The following is a 14,684-nucleotide window of genomic DNA, read 5'->3' as shown; positions in this document are numbered from 1 at the left end:
TTGAAATCTTAAACTTCAAACAGGCCTATGTTACATTCAATCATTCAGTTATAAAACGTCCTTGGATAATGCTCCTGTCATTCTTTATTAAATGTTATTTACAGTAGATTAAAATGAACTAACTTTTAAAATAAACTTCAAAATTATGTTCTAGTAAACAAGGCAGAAATTCTAACTCCTGTAATTACATTATTTATATAGCATATAACAGATATGAAGGTGCTTTTCTTCAAGACCTTGCCATCAGAGCAGATGCAACACTGCCCATGAGCTTTCTGTAATGCATCACTCTGAAGAGTTACACAGTGCAAAAAATGTCACAATCCAGAAATTACTTTAAAGTAGGTCAGTTGACTGCAGTAGGTTCATGAAGGAGTAAGCAGCTTTGGAGTTGCTGCTCTTTTCACAGGTCTAGAATACGTTTTTCTATTTTTTTCAATACACAAACTGAAAAGCAATCACTTCAGGTTGATTTTTTATAACATCATAATGAAATGTAATGTTAGTTAATTGCTAGCTTTCTCATTTGCTATAGAAAAGTCCCTTCTAGTTGCAGTCTGAGATGTTACAACTGAAATTATCAGGATGTTATATTCAAATAGGTATCTAATCAATTAAGTAGAAATCTAATAAAGTGACAATGCTAAAATTGTCTTGAAAGTGTTTAAAGGAAAGGGACTTGCACTTGTAAAGGGCCCGGGTATGAGAAAAGGCTGCAGCAATTAGGTATGTAAAAAAAAGAAAAAAGAAAAATTGCCCTAAAGTTCTAAAAAGCAATGGCCCTAAGCTGCAAATGCAACAAAAGATTGGGTGCCAACTGCTGCTTTAGAGTACGGTACTCACATGTGCATGTGTGCACATGCAGACAGTGGTCTAAGCTGACAGTGCTGATTAGCCATGAGAGCAGGAAGGGGCTAACTAGGTTGAGTCGAGGAGCAATCCAGCTGAATCTGTGCCAGGACTGTCACTACTTCTAACAGAAGGTGGGAAGACTGAATGCTTGTCCCAATTTTTTTTAAAAAAATCCTCCACACAGAAACATGGTAGGGAAAAGCTCTCTCTTTTTATTTAAAATAATGGAATTTCTGGTATGGAGGAACATTCAATCATACAAGCCTCACCTGCTGTATTTGGTAATAGTCATAGGTTTATAACCCTAGTGAGAAAGTAGAGGCCCTTTTACCAGGTCTAGCCTGCACATGTAGCACAGCTTAGTCACCTTTAAGGTATTGGATGCAGGATTTTCCTGCAGCAGCAGCAGCAGCAGCTTCCTATTGCCCTGGCACTGGAGCCAATCCATTCACAACAGCCTGTTTCTATACATTTCCTGGGACAGCAATGTAGGTTTTTTAACATACATTTTGAACACCTTCTAAATTAATATTATGCAACTTCTAAAACTGAACATTAAGGACTATTTACAATAAACTGTACTTACATTCCTGTTCCATTGATTTCAGTAAGACAATGTAGCTTAGGGGGTGTCAGGGCCGTTTTACGTACTTTATTCTGTGTACTGAGTTCTGAGTCTATCGTGCCATATTCAAACTGACTGCTGTTCTAACAAATTAATATGCTTGACTTGTTTTTTAAAGAAGCACTGATGGTCCCCCATGGAAGTACAATCTACAGCTTCAAACACTTGATTTGTTTCCTTAAAAACTACCTCATCTGTGTAGCAGCAATTTATATATTAGATCTCCCAGAGCTACAATGTTAATTGCAGTCATACAATCCAGATACTTGGACTATTCCAGACTTTAAAGTTTCCTTTTTGTATGTTCTGTATGCTATGTGGAAAGTCTTCTGCGGCATTATAAAATATGGTAAATCATGTTAAAAGTAACAATTCACAGGATTTCATTATTGTTTTGTTGTTTTTCGTTAATTGAAGGAACTTCATTCCAGCTTTGGGAAGAAGAAACACTCTCAGTAGATGATGCAGTAATAGCCTTCAACTCTACAGACTGTTCATCCAAAAAGTACATTCCAAAACAATTAATTTAGGGTTCGTGTGATTGCTGGATGGGATAGTTGTATTTATTTGTAACCTAAGAGAAAGGGACCATTCAAGTATGGTATGCCAGGTAGTGCAAAAGGGGAAAAAATAGAAGAAAGATGTAGCCATCCCAGCATCTGCAGTTCTTGCAGGTCTCTTAAATTACTTCACCTTCCAGAGTCTCCATGTTAGCAGTCCTTAAGTAAAATCAGGAATTGAATCCTCAGTTCTGTTTTCTGAGAAAGGGAGAACAAAACACCAACTTGAAATGCAATCATAGGTATATCTACTTAGCAGTCTGTTGAGTTTGATGGAATTGCATGTAAAATTGCTACCCCAACACTTTCATTTACCCATAAACATTTTACAATATTCTTGTTCTAAGCCTTAAATTGCTTAGAACAGGCATCCCCAAACTCGGCCCTCCAGATATTTTGGGACTACAACTCCCGTCATCCCTGATCACTGGCCCTGCTAGCTAGGGATGCCTGGCTTAGAATTACACCATCCCTGATTAATACCATTTACTGTTTCACTTTATGCATTTTAATACTAAAATGAATAAGCTGCGTTACACATTTCTGTAACATGACTGTTATTGGTGAAATGTCCAGAAATTCAGCAGATACAAGGGCTCTTCAACTCCATTATATATTATATAATATAGATACAGTGGTACCTCTGGATGCAAACGGGATCTGTTCCGGAGCCCCGTTCACATCATGAGCAGAATGCATAATGAAGCATTGCGTCTGTGCATGTGCATGATGTGATTCGGAGCTTCTCTGCATGTGCGTGATGTCATTTCGTGCATCTGCGCATGCGTGAACCGCCGAACCCAGAAGTAGCCTGCTCCGGTACTTCCGGGTTCGGCGCGTTTGTAACCCACACCGAATACAACCTGCAGCAGCCGTAACATGAGGTATGACTGTATAAAGGTTGTATATATAATATATATACAAGGGTTGGCTTGGCGAAAAACTTACAGTATTGTTAATCATTCAAATACATTCATGGAAAAATATATTTCACATTAAGTTTGCGCTTCTAAATTCCTACCAAACAAGAGATGTATTCCCCAAATTCAAGTGATATCAGGACAAATCTTCCATTTGTCTGTCCGTTACTCTCATACCTAGTAATAAGCTTGATGTCTTCATTATTTTCTTCAGAAACACTGGACAACACTGACTACTCAACAAACTGCAAGTGTAACATATGAGGCAGGTTGGCATAAGATTCTGCTTTGACTGGCGTACAATTCCAGCAAAACACTATCTGTGTGAAAATATATATCCCTAATATAAAATGGAATCTTTATGGTCCTGGTGAAAAAAATGCTTGTGTGCTGATAACATTATACACAATCAAGAAAGGAAATTGAGAGGGGGAAGCCAAGGATCCAAAGGGCAGCATAGACTCATGCATTAGAAGAATGAATTAGCAAATCTCACAGGATTGACAGTCTTACCTCCTTCTTCTTTGAAGATACACATGTACCAGCCACTGGGCAACAAATGGCCAGAAAACAGCAAAGACTAAAGTACCAGGAGAAATCTCGAATGGCCACCAGGAAGGTCTCTAAAATAACACATAAAATTTTTATTTCTCCAGTTATAAAAGATGTTGTTAAATGTCTGCATAGACATAGAACTATATAAGATTATATATTTGGAACTTGTATGTTCTGTCCCAAATGGGTACTGTGTCACTTGTATATTCCTCCCTGGTCTCTACATTTAGAACTGCTTTAAAATTCCCTCCTGTAGATTTGTCTTGCACAGAATCTTTGAGATTAATCAGGGTAATAAATAAAACATATGGATCAAATTAACAGGAGACAGATGGCAACAGCATTTAAAACGCTGCTTTTTGGCCTCTTTTTAAGATAATTGTGTTATGAAAAGTTCCATTTTAATCTTCATACAGTCAAAGGAAAGCCAACATAAAAATTGAAGCTGCTCTGTTGAAAGTAGGTAAGATCTTACCTTAGCAGGTGAGGGAGTCTGATTATTTGAATGTACGGTTGAAGTTCCTGTCTGCAAATACAAACAAATTTAACACAGTGACAAATTGTGTTTCAAATTTATACTCACAGCTTCACATTATAACCCCACTGTGGTTTCTGAAACATTGTAATGTAACATTGTTGCTCACATATTCTGCTTGGAGTGATGATTTTGCCACCTCTTCCCTGCCATCCATCCTTTGCAATTAAGCCTGCCTACATACAAACTCCACTACATTACACATGCTTACATACATTACTCCAATAATCAAGCTTTTTAAAATAAAGAATAAGGAATATCTCCAACTAAGTCATGCTCTGAGTAGGAGCACTGAGGTAAGGTAGGACTAACACTGGACATCACCCTAACTTTATAGAATACAAGCACATCTTACCTGTGAAGTTGTCAGTGTTTCCAATGCATGCAATCTCTGAAGGACATTTTGCATATCTTCTTGTAATCGTATAAGCACTACTGCAATTTGTTCATTGAGGCCACTTCTTGGTCCTCTATCTGACCCCCATCGTTCTCCATCTCCTCCACTACCCATTTGTCCACCTTGGGCACCATCACCCAAAGGGTGCATTCTATGACCTAAATTTAGGAGGGGAAAGAGAAAGCATTGAGAAATAAGGCATGATTTTAATCCATATAAAAATCAGACTATGAAAACATTTTGTGAATTAGAAAAATAAAAAATAAAATTAAGTATGGCACTAGACTTGCTTAGCTACATAAGAACATAGCAAAACAAATATTCCAACAGTACCTCTCCCTCTTCTGATTCCGTAGAAATCCACCTTTTCACCACCTTTCTTTTCTTTGTGAGGGCCTCCATCACTTGCCTTGCCATCCTCACCACCACACTTGACTTCACCTTTTCCTTCAATTGCAGCCACCATTATACCATCTGTCTTGTAATTTCCAAGTTCAAGAAAACCAGAAGCACCCAGCAGACTGCTGTGGTCTACTTCTGAGAAATGTAATGGATGTTTTGAAAATGCTTTTGTTGACTCCAATATCTACAAGTTAAGAGAATTAGCTATTATATTTTCCGTAAAGTATTTCCCATAAAGCTGGGATACCTAATATACCTAACATACCACCTATATTAGAGTCTTTTGTGGACTATTGTTGTCGTCCAGTGGCACCTCTGCATATAATATGCATGTTGTGAAAAGTGTAGATTTCTTTCTAAAGTAAATAGCTTGAAAGGACCTCAGCAGGGTAAGAAAGAGTTAAACTCTCCTTTCTCATTTGCTGCAATCAGAGTAGTTATCAGCTCCCCCAGGAGCTGCTTTCTGCATATATATTTTAAAAGAGCATGCTAAAAGCAATAGACACATTTAAAACCACATCAAGGTTGACCATTATACACACAGGAAGCATTGTATTAGATGTACATTCTATTATTTCTTCCAGATTCTAACCATCCGCTTAGCAGAATCTAAATAACTGCTTAGGCCTACAGAAGGCACTTATGTGAGACCCCTGGAATTTTGGGCTTTGAGCAGTTATTTTCATGCCGTATCAGGAACTGATTTCATCAATCTGCCTTGCAGCATGAGAGGATTGCTGTTCAAGCAAACAAGTTTTTTGTAGTTTTAAAGAACTAATTTCATGTCTCTGGATTCTGGTCACTTTATGTTACCTTTTCACATTCAGTACAAAACTTGATAAACTGTACCTCTTCTTGTCCAAACTGCTCCATAGAATCACAGTATATTTCACTATCCGAATCACTTGTCAAGTGCTGAATGCCAGAGACCTCTTCAGCAGTATCTTCATTTGCACCTGTGTGTACAGGTATATGACCAAACACTTAATAAGTGCAAACAGGCCAATTTTGGCAAGAATAAAACAATGACAGTGCAAAAGTCCATTTACAATCAACTTATAAATATTTAATCAGTCTAAACCTGCCTCTCTCAACCTTGGGTCCCCAGATTTTGGACTACAACTCCCATCATCCCTAGCTAGCAAGACCACTGGTCAGGGATGATGGGAACTGTAGTCCAACAACATCTGGTAACCCAAGGTTAAGAAAGGCTGATTTAAACAGTGAGCACATGATCACACTTCAAATATTTAAAAGCTTATTATGTACGGTAAGTCGTTTGCTTAAGGTAAAGCAGGTAAAAGCACTGCTTGCAATAGCTATTAACAATGGGGCAATATCGTTACATGTGATTGTTGAGGTTAATTTATCCTAATTACTTTGAATTCCACCTCTCTCAATCATATTTTTCACATGAATGCCCTTTGTGTAGGCACTTTATTTGCATGAATCTCCCACCCACTTTGGGAGGAGGAGGAAGAAACTTGTCAGTCGGATGAGAAGAAGCCTCAGTGTCATTTCTTGTACATGGAGGAGTTTACATTGCTTCTCCATCACACAAAGACACAATAAGTATATGAACTGAGGGCACACTACAGTCAAATACTGTATTTACTCAAATCTAATGTGTACCCTTTTTGGCCAAATTACGTTGCGAAAATCAAGGTGTGCATTAGATTCAATGGCACATTTACATTTGCCAGCAAATACTTTTTTTGTTTTGTTTCAAGGTTCTGAAAACTGAGGTGTGCATTAGATTTGATGGCACATTAGACTCAGGTAAATATGGCATATAAAATATAACAAGTTTACAGAATATAGTATCAAGCAGACCAAAGTTTAAATCTCCACTACAGCTTGGTAAAATAATCTTTACAAACCAGACAGCAAATTCCCAGGGTAGTCTTCACCACTGGAAAATTCTGCTTGACAAACATATAGACTAATTTGGACAAATGCACATGAGGAAAGCACCTTGGTGAGAAGACCCAAAATTAGACATTATAGGTAGTTCAAGGCGTTTGTCTCTCTTCTTTACTTCTTCATCCACATTTATACCATTCAGAGCAGATTTAGTCTGTATGCCATTGTGAATGTCAGTATTTGGGACATCTTCACAGCAGCCATTGGCGACAACACAGTCCAGCTCCTGAGCAGGCGTCAAATCTGGTCCCAGACTTTCACTTTCTGTAAAACCAATAAATAAGGGGGGGTAATATTTCAAATAGACTTATACTATGAAATATACTAGTTTTTTATTTGTTCATAGGTTTAATGAACTGTACTCAGGGCCAGATTTAGGTTTGGTGAGGCCCTAAGCTACTGAAGGTAATGGGGCCCTTTCTATGTCCAACTGTCCTTTGTCAACAACAAAGGACAACTGTTTTTTGTGTTGAATATATGCTATATGGTAATTTATGGACCTAATAGGTTATCTAAAGTCATTTGCACATGTTGCCATACGACCACTCCATGCAGAATGTAGGCACCCTATCTAGGGAAATGAGCAAACCAGCGATATTTTAGGGAGCAGGCTAGCAGGCGGGGCCCATGACTTACATCATAGGAGCCTACACAACACAAAACACTGTTGCTGTATGGAGGTTTTATTTTATTTGTTTTTTTATCTTATATTTTGGAAATGTACATCCAGTTTTTTCCCCTTTAATTTTTTGGGGGGCCCCCTAAGCTATAGCTTTTGTTTAGCTTATACGTAAATCCAGCACTGACTCTACTCATCTCTGACAGTCTCTTTCCATGAAGTGGGCGGCATTACTCCACTGATATGGAAGCCTCCATTCTACCAACTAAAGGTGTGGAAGCCCTACTGCCAGGATCCCAACTAGTGAAAGCCTACAGAAAGCCCTGAAACAGTGAGGGGCTGAGCTAGTCCAGGATCTGCTGGATCCCAAGCCAGTCCCACTGCAATGACATGTCAGCACTGGGCCCAATGTGGGCCTCGTTGCTGTAACGACTTCATGTGGTCCCCTTCCTCTTCTGCACCAGGCTGTGTGAGTGGCAGAGCTACGGATGTGGCAGATGGCCTGATAGCCAGTTAAGCCCTGACCAAGGTTTGGATTGCAATGTTAAGTTACTTGTACTACATGATTAATTAAGCAATGTTTCCATTGGTTTTTTGTTGTTGTTGTTCAGTCGTTCAGTCGTGTCCGACTCTTCGTGACCCCATGGACCAGAGCACGCCAGGCACGCCTATCCTTCACTGCCTCTGGTAGTTTGGCCAAACTCATGTTGGTAGCTTCGAGAACACTGTCCAACCATCTCATCCTCTGTCGTCCCCTTCTCCTTGTGCCCTCCATCTTTCCCAACATCAGGGTCTTTTCTAGGGAGTCTTCTCTTCTCATGAGGTGGCCAAAGTACTGGAGCCTCAACTTTAGGATCTGTCCTTCTAGTGAGCACTCAGAGCTGATTTCTTTGAGAATGGATAGGTTTGATCTTCTTGCAGTCCATGGGACTCTCAAGAGTCTCCTCCAGCACCATAATTCAAAAGCATCAATTCTTCGGCGATCGGCCTTCTTGATGGTCCAGCTCTCACTTCCGTACATTACTACTGGGGAAACCATAGCTTTAACTATATGGACCTTTGTCGGCAAGGTGATGTCTTTGCTTTTTAAGATGCTGTCTAGGTTTGTCATTGCTTTTCTCCCAAGAAGCAGGCGTCTTCTAATTTCGTGACTGCTGTCACCATCTGCAGTGATCATGGAACCCAAGAAAGTGAAATCTCTCACTGCCTCCATTTCTTCCCCTTCTATTTGCCAGGAGGTGATGGGACCAGTGGCCATGATCTTAGTTTTTTTGATGTTGAGCTTCAGACCATATTTTGCGCTCTCCTCTTTCACCCTCATTAAAAGGTTCTTTAATTCCTCCTTACTTTCTGCCATCAAGGTAGTATCATCAGCATATCTGAGGTTGTTGATATTTTTTCCGGCAATCTTAATTCTTTTTTTTTTTTATAAGAATTTATTGGTTTTACAACAAACAACATACAAATATAACACCCACATTAACCCACCCCCAACTAAAAATAAACAAATACACAAATACCAATAATTCTTCTTCTTATGCTGTAAAAAAAAAATTACTTGGTCGAATCTTGGTACAGACTTCCCCTGCCTTTTCACCTTCGGTTCCAATCCCAAATATTACTTTAATAACATCATATACCATCTTGATCTTAAGAAATCCAAATATCTAAAAATTAAAATCAAAAGCTTCTTTTTAACAAATCTTGTTTCATAATAAACAATATTTTCCCATTCTTAACTTAACATAGATCAGATCATATTATAACTTAATATTAATTCCATACAAGATTCTGGTTCTTATCTCCTTATTTTCAAAATAAATCATAACAAATATCTTCATTCACTATAACTGCTGTTAGTAACAAAAATTTAGAATACCTCTTTTCTTTCTCTAAAAATTTAAAGTCTTGACACACCGGTTTCAGGTTACCATAATGCATTCTTTTCCTTTATACCTTAATATCATTCACCCTATCCCCCTTCTGTCCATTTTCTTTGGTCGTCTTGCTCCAGAGCTGCTCCTCGAAGTATCCTCTTTCTTTACATAACCACAGATCCAGACTAAGTCCAAAATAGTCCTTGAATAGAACATCAGGGTGCGCACCTTTTCCCCCAGCCTCTCCGGTTCATCATCACATTCTTCTTTTATTTGTAGATATAAACATAAAGTTCTCACCTTCGCTCCCAAGCTCTCACCTCGGGAGTTAGTTATAACAATTTTCTCCGTCCTGGGTCTGCCACCCCCAAGGGACGATCCATTACTCCGGAGTAGCCATCCCTTTTCATCCTGTTGTTCAATCAGTCCCTTCAGTTCTGTGCCAAGGCTCTCCTCCAATGCATCCATTTCCTGTACAGTCTCCTCTGTGGGATATATCTTTTTTGACATATGACAGTTCAATATCTCCAATTTTCGGTTGAGCAGTTCCAGTCTCAATAAAATAGTCCTCTCTTCATGGGTCATTTCACAATTCGTAACCAAGTCAAAAACAAAGCCGAGCATGGCAGAAGCGGGCATAGGTGTCCAATTACAGTTTCGGTTCTCAGACTTCTCCATCTTACCAGTAACTTTCCATTCAGTCAAAGTCTTTCACGGCCATTTTCCCCGACTCCAGGGTGCAAGAACCAAAAATTTTAAAAAGAGATACTGTCCACCAGTTTAGTCCCCAAAGGGGAAAACCATAAGTCTCACTTGTCAAATTTTAAATACTTTGTTGCCATCACTGTAACAGCAGTCTCTTAAGGTGGTTATTTTCTGTCTCCCGAAGGGAAAGAGGCAGGCTCCCTTTCCAAATGTCCCCCAGGTCGTCAACAAGGCACAAAAACCGGTCCAATCCGATACTCACGACACCGGGATTCTTAATCTCCAACTTTGACAGGTAGAACGTTAACGCACATCGCGGGGGCAACCGCCGCTTCGCGTCCCGGTTGGGGCTTGTCCCCTGAAGCCCGGCTCCGTTTTCCCTTCACCCCCACTCCCCCTTTACAGGGGGAGCGAGGGAAGGGGACGGAGTCATAATGGGCATAGCCGGGGAGCCCAGGGTGCGGGACGCTCTTCCCGCACCCTATCGGAGCCCCGCTTAGCGGTAGCGGGGCTCCAACCCCCGGGACGGGCTGGGTCGCCTCGCAGCCAAGGCGACCCACGACCGCTCCGCCATTGCGTCGCTGCCGGAAGTCATTTCCGGCAATCTTAATTCTGGTTTGGGATTCATCCAGTCCAGCCTTTCGCATGATGAATTCTGCATATAAGTTAAATAAGCAGGGAGACAATATACAGCCTTGTCGTACTCCTTTCCCAATTTTGAACCAATCAGTTGTTCCATATCCAGTTCTAACTGTAGCTTCTTGTCCCACATAGAAATTTCTCAGGAGACAAATGAGGTGATCCGGCACTCCCATTTCTTTGAGAACTTGCCATAGTAGTTTGCTGTGGTCGACACAGTCAAATGCTTTTGCATAGTCAATGAATCAGAAGTAGATGTTTTTCTGGAACTCTCTGGCTTTCTCCATAATCCAGCGCATGTTTGCAATTTGGTCTCTGGTTCCTGTGCCCCTTCGAAATCCAGCTTGCACTTCTGGGAGTTCTCGGTCCACATACTGCTTAAGTCTGCCTTGTAGAATTTTAAGCATAACCTTGCTAGCGTGTGAAATGAGTGCAATTGTGCGGTAGTTGGAGCATTCTTTGTCACTGCCCTTCTTTGGGATTGGGATGTAGACTGATCTTCTCCAATCCTCTGGCCACTGCTGAGTTTTCCAAACTTGTTGGCATATTGAGTGTAGCACCTTAACAGCATCATCTTTTAGGATTTTAAATAGTTCAGCTGGAATATCATCACTTCCACTGGCCTTGTTGTTAGCAAGGCTTTCTAAGGCCCATTTGACTTCACTCTCCAGGATGTCTGGCTCAAGGTCAGCAACCACATTGGTTACAAAATAATAAAGAAAAGGAAGAAAAGCTGAACCACCCATAGTCCAACTACCTGCATGTTGCTTTTGACTTTTTGTGTGTCTTACTTTGTATTTAAATTGTGGGCACCTATTCCATCTCTGCAGTTACATATCCTGCAGTCACTCATCACTCCTATTAAAAAAAGGTAAAGGACCTTGACAGTTAAGTCCAGTCGCGAACGACTCTGGGGTTGCGGCACTCATCTCGCTTTACAGGTCAGGAGAGCCGGTGTTTGTATGCTCTGCAGACGGTTTTTCTGGCTCACGTGGCCAGCATGACTAACACGCTTCTGGCGCAGCGGAACACCGAAACCAGAGCAGTGCATGGAAACGCTGTTTACCTTCCCGCCGGAGAGGTACCTATTTATCTACTTGCACTTTGACATGCTTTCAAACTGCTAGGTTGTCAGGAGCAGAGACCGAGCAACGGGAGATCACCCCATCATGGGGATTCAAACTGCCGACCTTCTGATTGGCAAGCCCAAGGCTCAACGGTTTAGACCACAGCGCGACCTGCGTCCCTATTACCAATCTATTAAATATCTTTACATTAAAAACAACAATTGTACATAAAGGCCTACATCCCAACAACACATGTTGTTCCATCATGTTCAGAATTTGCTCCTAGGTAAGTGAGGGCAGGATTACATATTGATAATCCGATTCCTAAGCCTCTTCTGAAATCTAAAGTTTCCAAACAGGGCCCACTCTTACAAAATAATGTAGGGCAGGGAGACACGAGACCACTGCTTTTTTTTGTGTTCCACAGCAGCCACAGTCTGCTTGAGCAACACTGAAAAGAAGCACAAACAGCTGTGAAAATGTGGGTGTGGTTCAGAAATAAAGCTGTACCTTTTTCAACCTGCTTTAGCTCTGTTATTTCTTCCTGGTGAGGTTCCTCCTCTGACTCTGCTCCGCTGTCGCTGCTTTCAGATTTGCCATTCACAGCTGGCATAGACGTTATGGAATAACCAAGGTCTAAAAGCAAGTTCAGAAAATAAATATTTACTATAGAAGATTTAAAATAATTGTGTAGTTATTAAATATTTCTTTTTTAAAAAAATAAATAAATTCAAGGCAATTTCTACTTCTTGTCCTTAAATATAATTCTCATATATATATTTTCCCCAAACTTTCCCTCCTTTGGCTCGTAGCATCTGTACTTTAGCATGTTTAATCTTTAGATTCAAGTAGCTTGTTGTGCAAGTCAATACCTGGGACTTGTTAAACATGTTTTGCTGCTTCCCTTTGTCTGCAAGGGACTTTGCTACTCAGATCTATATGATAAATTAAAGGGTGAAGAGGCAGATTAGTTTCCATACTTTTGTTCCAGGAACTGTGACCTGGGTGGATCGTTTTCGCAACAGAGAAGACTAATGTTTCAGACAAGGAAATCTGTTTGATAAACAAAGCAGTCCCAGTGCTATACAGTAGCTCCCCAAATAGAGATGATTCCCAAATAACCATTTTGATGGTGTTTAAGGAAAACGGTTATTTTTATTTGCTGGATCACTCATAAATATGGCATGCAGAACTTTAGTAAGGATATATCATCAATATGGCTTCCCTATGATGCACCAGCACATTCCCTACCTAGCCACATATGGACTGAAGAGGAAGACAATAAGATTATATTCAACAAAATGGATCACAGAATCAAAGACTCGTAGTGTTGGAAGGGGCCACAAGGGTCTAGTACAACCTGCTGCAATGCAGGAATCTTTCACCCAATGTGGAACTCAAACCCACAACCCTGAGAGTCTTATGCTCTACCAACTGAACTATCTCTCATGGATGCACAAGAACTCTGCTATAAAGTCCATTCAGAACCCTTCTTTGAGAAAGGCTCAAACCTCCATAGGTTGCAGAAGAGCCATTCTTCAACTTGAAACAAAGTCATAGAATACAGTTGTTAAACAAAAAACAAAAAACCCACCTGTGCCAGTTTTGAATCTCATCCTCCCATCCTCTCTTCACTATCCTTGACCTCTGATATCCCTTCTTACTACTTTAATACTTCTCTCGTGTCGCACCCTCTCTCAGTAGTTTTGGGAACAAAATTTAAAACAGTAGACATTGACAAAGCATGAGGTGCGATAATATTACCACCCATCTAGGTGAAGTTGACAAATGGTGTTCATTAAACAATAGTTCCCTAATGAAAAGGAAATGCAAGAAAGCAAAGTGGCTGTCCAATGAGGCCTTACAAATAGCGGGGGAGAGAAGGCAAGCAAAATGCAAGGGAGATCGTGAAAGATACAGGAAACTGAATGCAGATTTCCAAAACATAGCAAGGAGAGACAAGAGGGCCTTCTTAAACGAGCAATGCAAAGAAATAAACAACAGAATGGGAAAAACCAGAGATCTGTTCAAGAAAATTGGAGATATGAAAGGAACATTTCGTACAAAGATTACCATAATAAAGGACAAAAGTGGGAAGGACCTAACAGAAGCAGAAGACATCAAGAAGAGGTGGCAAGAATATACAGAGGAATTATACCAAAAAGATATGGAGGTCTCGTACACCCTAAGTAGTGTGGTTGCTGACCTTGAGCCAGACATCCTGGAGAGTGAAGTCAAATGGGCCTTAGAAAGCACTGCTAATAGCAAGGCCAGTGGAAGTGATTATATTCCAGCTGAATTATTTAAAATTTTAAAGGATGATGCTGTTAAAGTGCTACACTCAATATGCCAGCAAGTTTGGAAAACTCAGCAGTGGCCAGAGGACTGGAGAAGATCAGTCTACATCCCAATCCCAAAGAAGGGCAGTGCCAAAGAATGCTCCAACTACTGCACATTTGCGCTCATTTCACATGCTAGCAAGGTTTTGTTTAAAATTCTACAAGGCAGGCTTAAGCAGTATGTGGACCGAGAACTCCCAGAAGTGCAAGCTGGATTTCGAAGGGGCAGGGGAACCAGAGACCAAATTGCGAACATGCGTTGGATTATGGAGAAAGATAGAGAGTTCCAGAAAAACATCTACTTCTGCTTCATTGACTACGCAAAAGCCACCTCATGAGAAGAGAAGACTCCCTGGAAAAGACCCTGATGTTGGGAAAGATGGAGGGCACAAGGAGAAGGGGACGACCGAGGATGAGATGGTTGGACAGTGTTCTCAAAGTGACTGGCATGAGTTTGGCCAAACTGCGGGAGGCAGTGGAAGATAGGGGTGCCTGGCGTGCTCTGGTCCATGGGGTCACGAAGAGTCGGACACGACTGAACGACAACAACAATTTAATCATATGTGTCTTGGCATACAGATGCACCCCCCCCCTTATGCAGGGGTTATGTTCCAGGCCACCATGTGTATAAGTAAAAATTGAGTAGTCAGGAGCACCCTCTAAATACTC

At 40.6% G+C, this 14,684-nt stretch overlaps 1 protein-coding gene across 2 annotated transcripts in view; it reads right to left on the bottom strand.

Annotated features, from left to right (window-relative positions):
• Nucleotides 1–2,002: 2,002 nt before the first annotated feature.
• Nucleotides 2,003–14,684, bottom strand: part of ACBD5 (acyl-CoA binding domain containing 5) — a 32,962-nt gene continuing 20,280 nt past the window's right edge. For both annotated transcript variants that reach the window (XM_033165638.1, XM_033165639.1), the window contains 8 exons: nt 12,187–12,312; nt 6,821–7,033; nt 5,696–5,802; nt 4,778–5,030; nt 4,403–4,602; nt 3,988–4,038; nt 3,471–3,580; nt 2,003–2,235 (listed from right to left, as the gene is read on the bottom strand). In XM_033165638.1, the coding sequence (XP_033021529.1) occupies nt 2,223–2,235; nt 3,471–3,580; nt 3,988–4,038; nt 4,403–4,602; nt 4,778–5,030; nt 5,696–5,802; nt 6,821–7,033; nt 12,187–12,312 (1,073 nt within the window). In that variant the 3' untranslated portion in view covers nt 2,003–2,222. The remainder of the gene's footprint in view (nt 2,236–3,470; nt 3,581–3,987; nt 4,039–4,402; nt 4,603–4,777; nt 5,031–5,695; nt 5,803–6,820; nt 7,034–12,186; nt 12,313–14,684) is intronic.

The sequence above is a fragment of the Lacerta agilis genome, chromosome 12, assembly GCF_009819535.1.
Source record: "Lacerta agilis isolate rLacAgi1 chromosome 12, rLacAgi1.pri, whole genome shotgun sequence".
Taxonomy (NCBI): domain Eukaryota; kingdom Metazoa; phylum Chordata; class Lepidosauria; order Squamata; family Lacertidae; genus Lacerta; species Lacerta agilis.
Note: the sequence above shows the minus strand (reverse complement) of the source record. Positions and strands in the feature narration are given on the sequence as shown.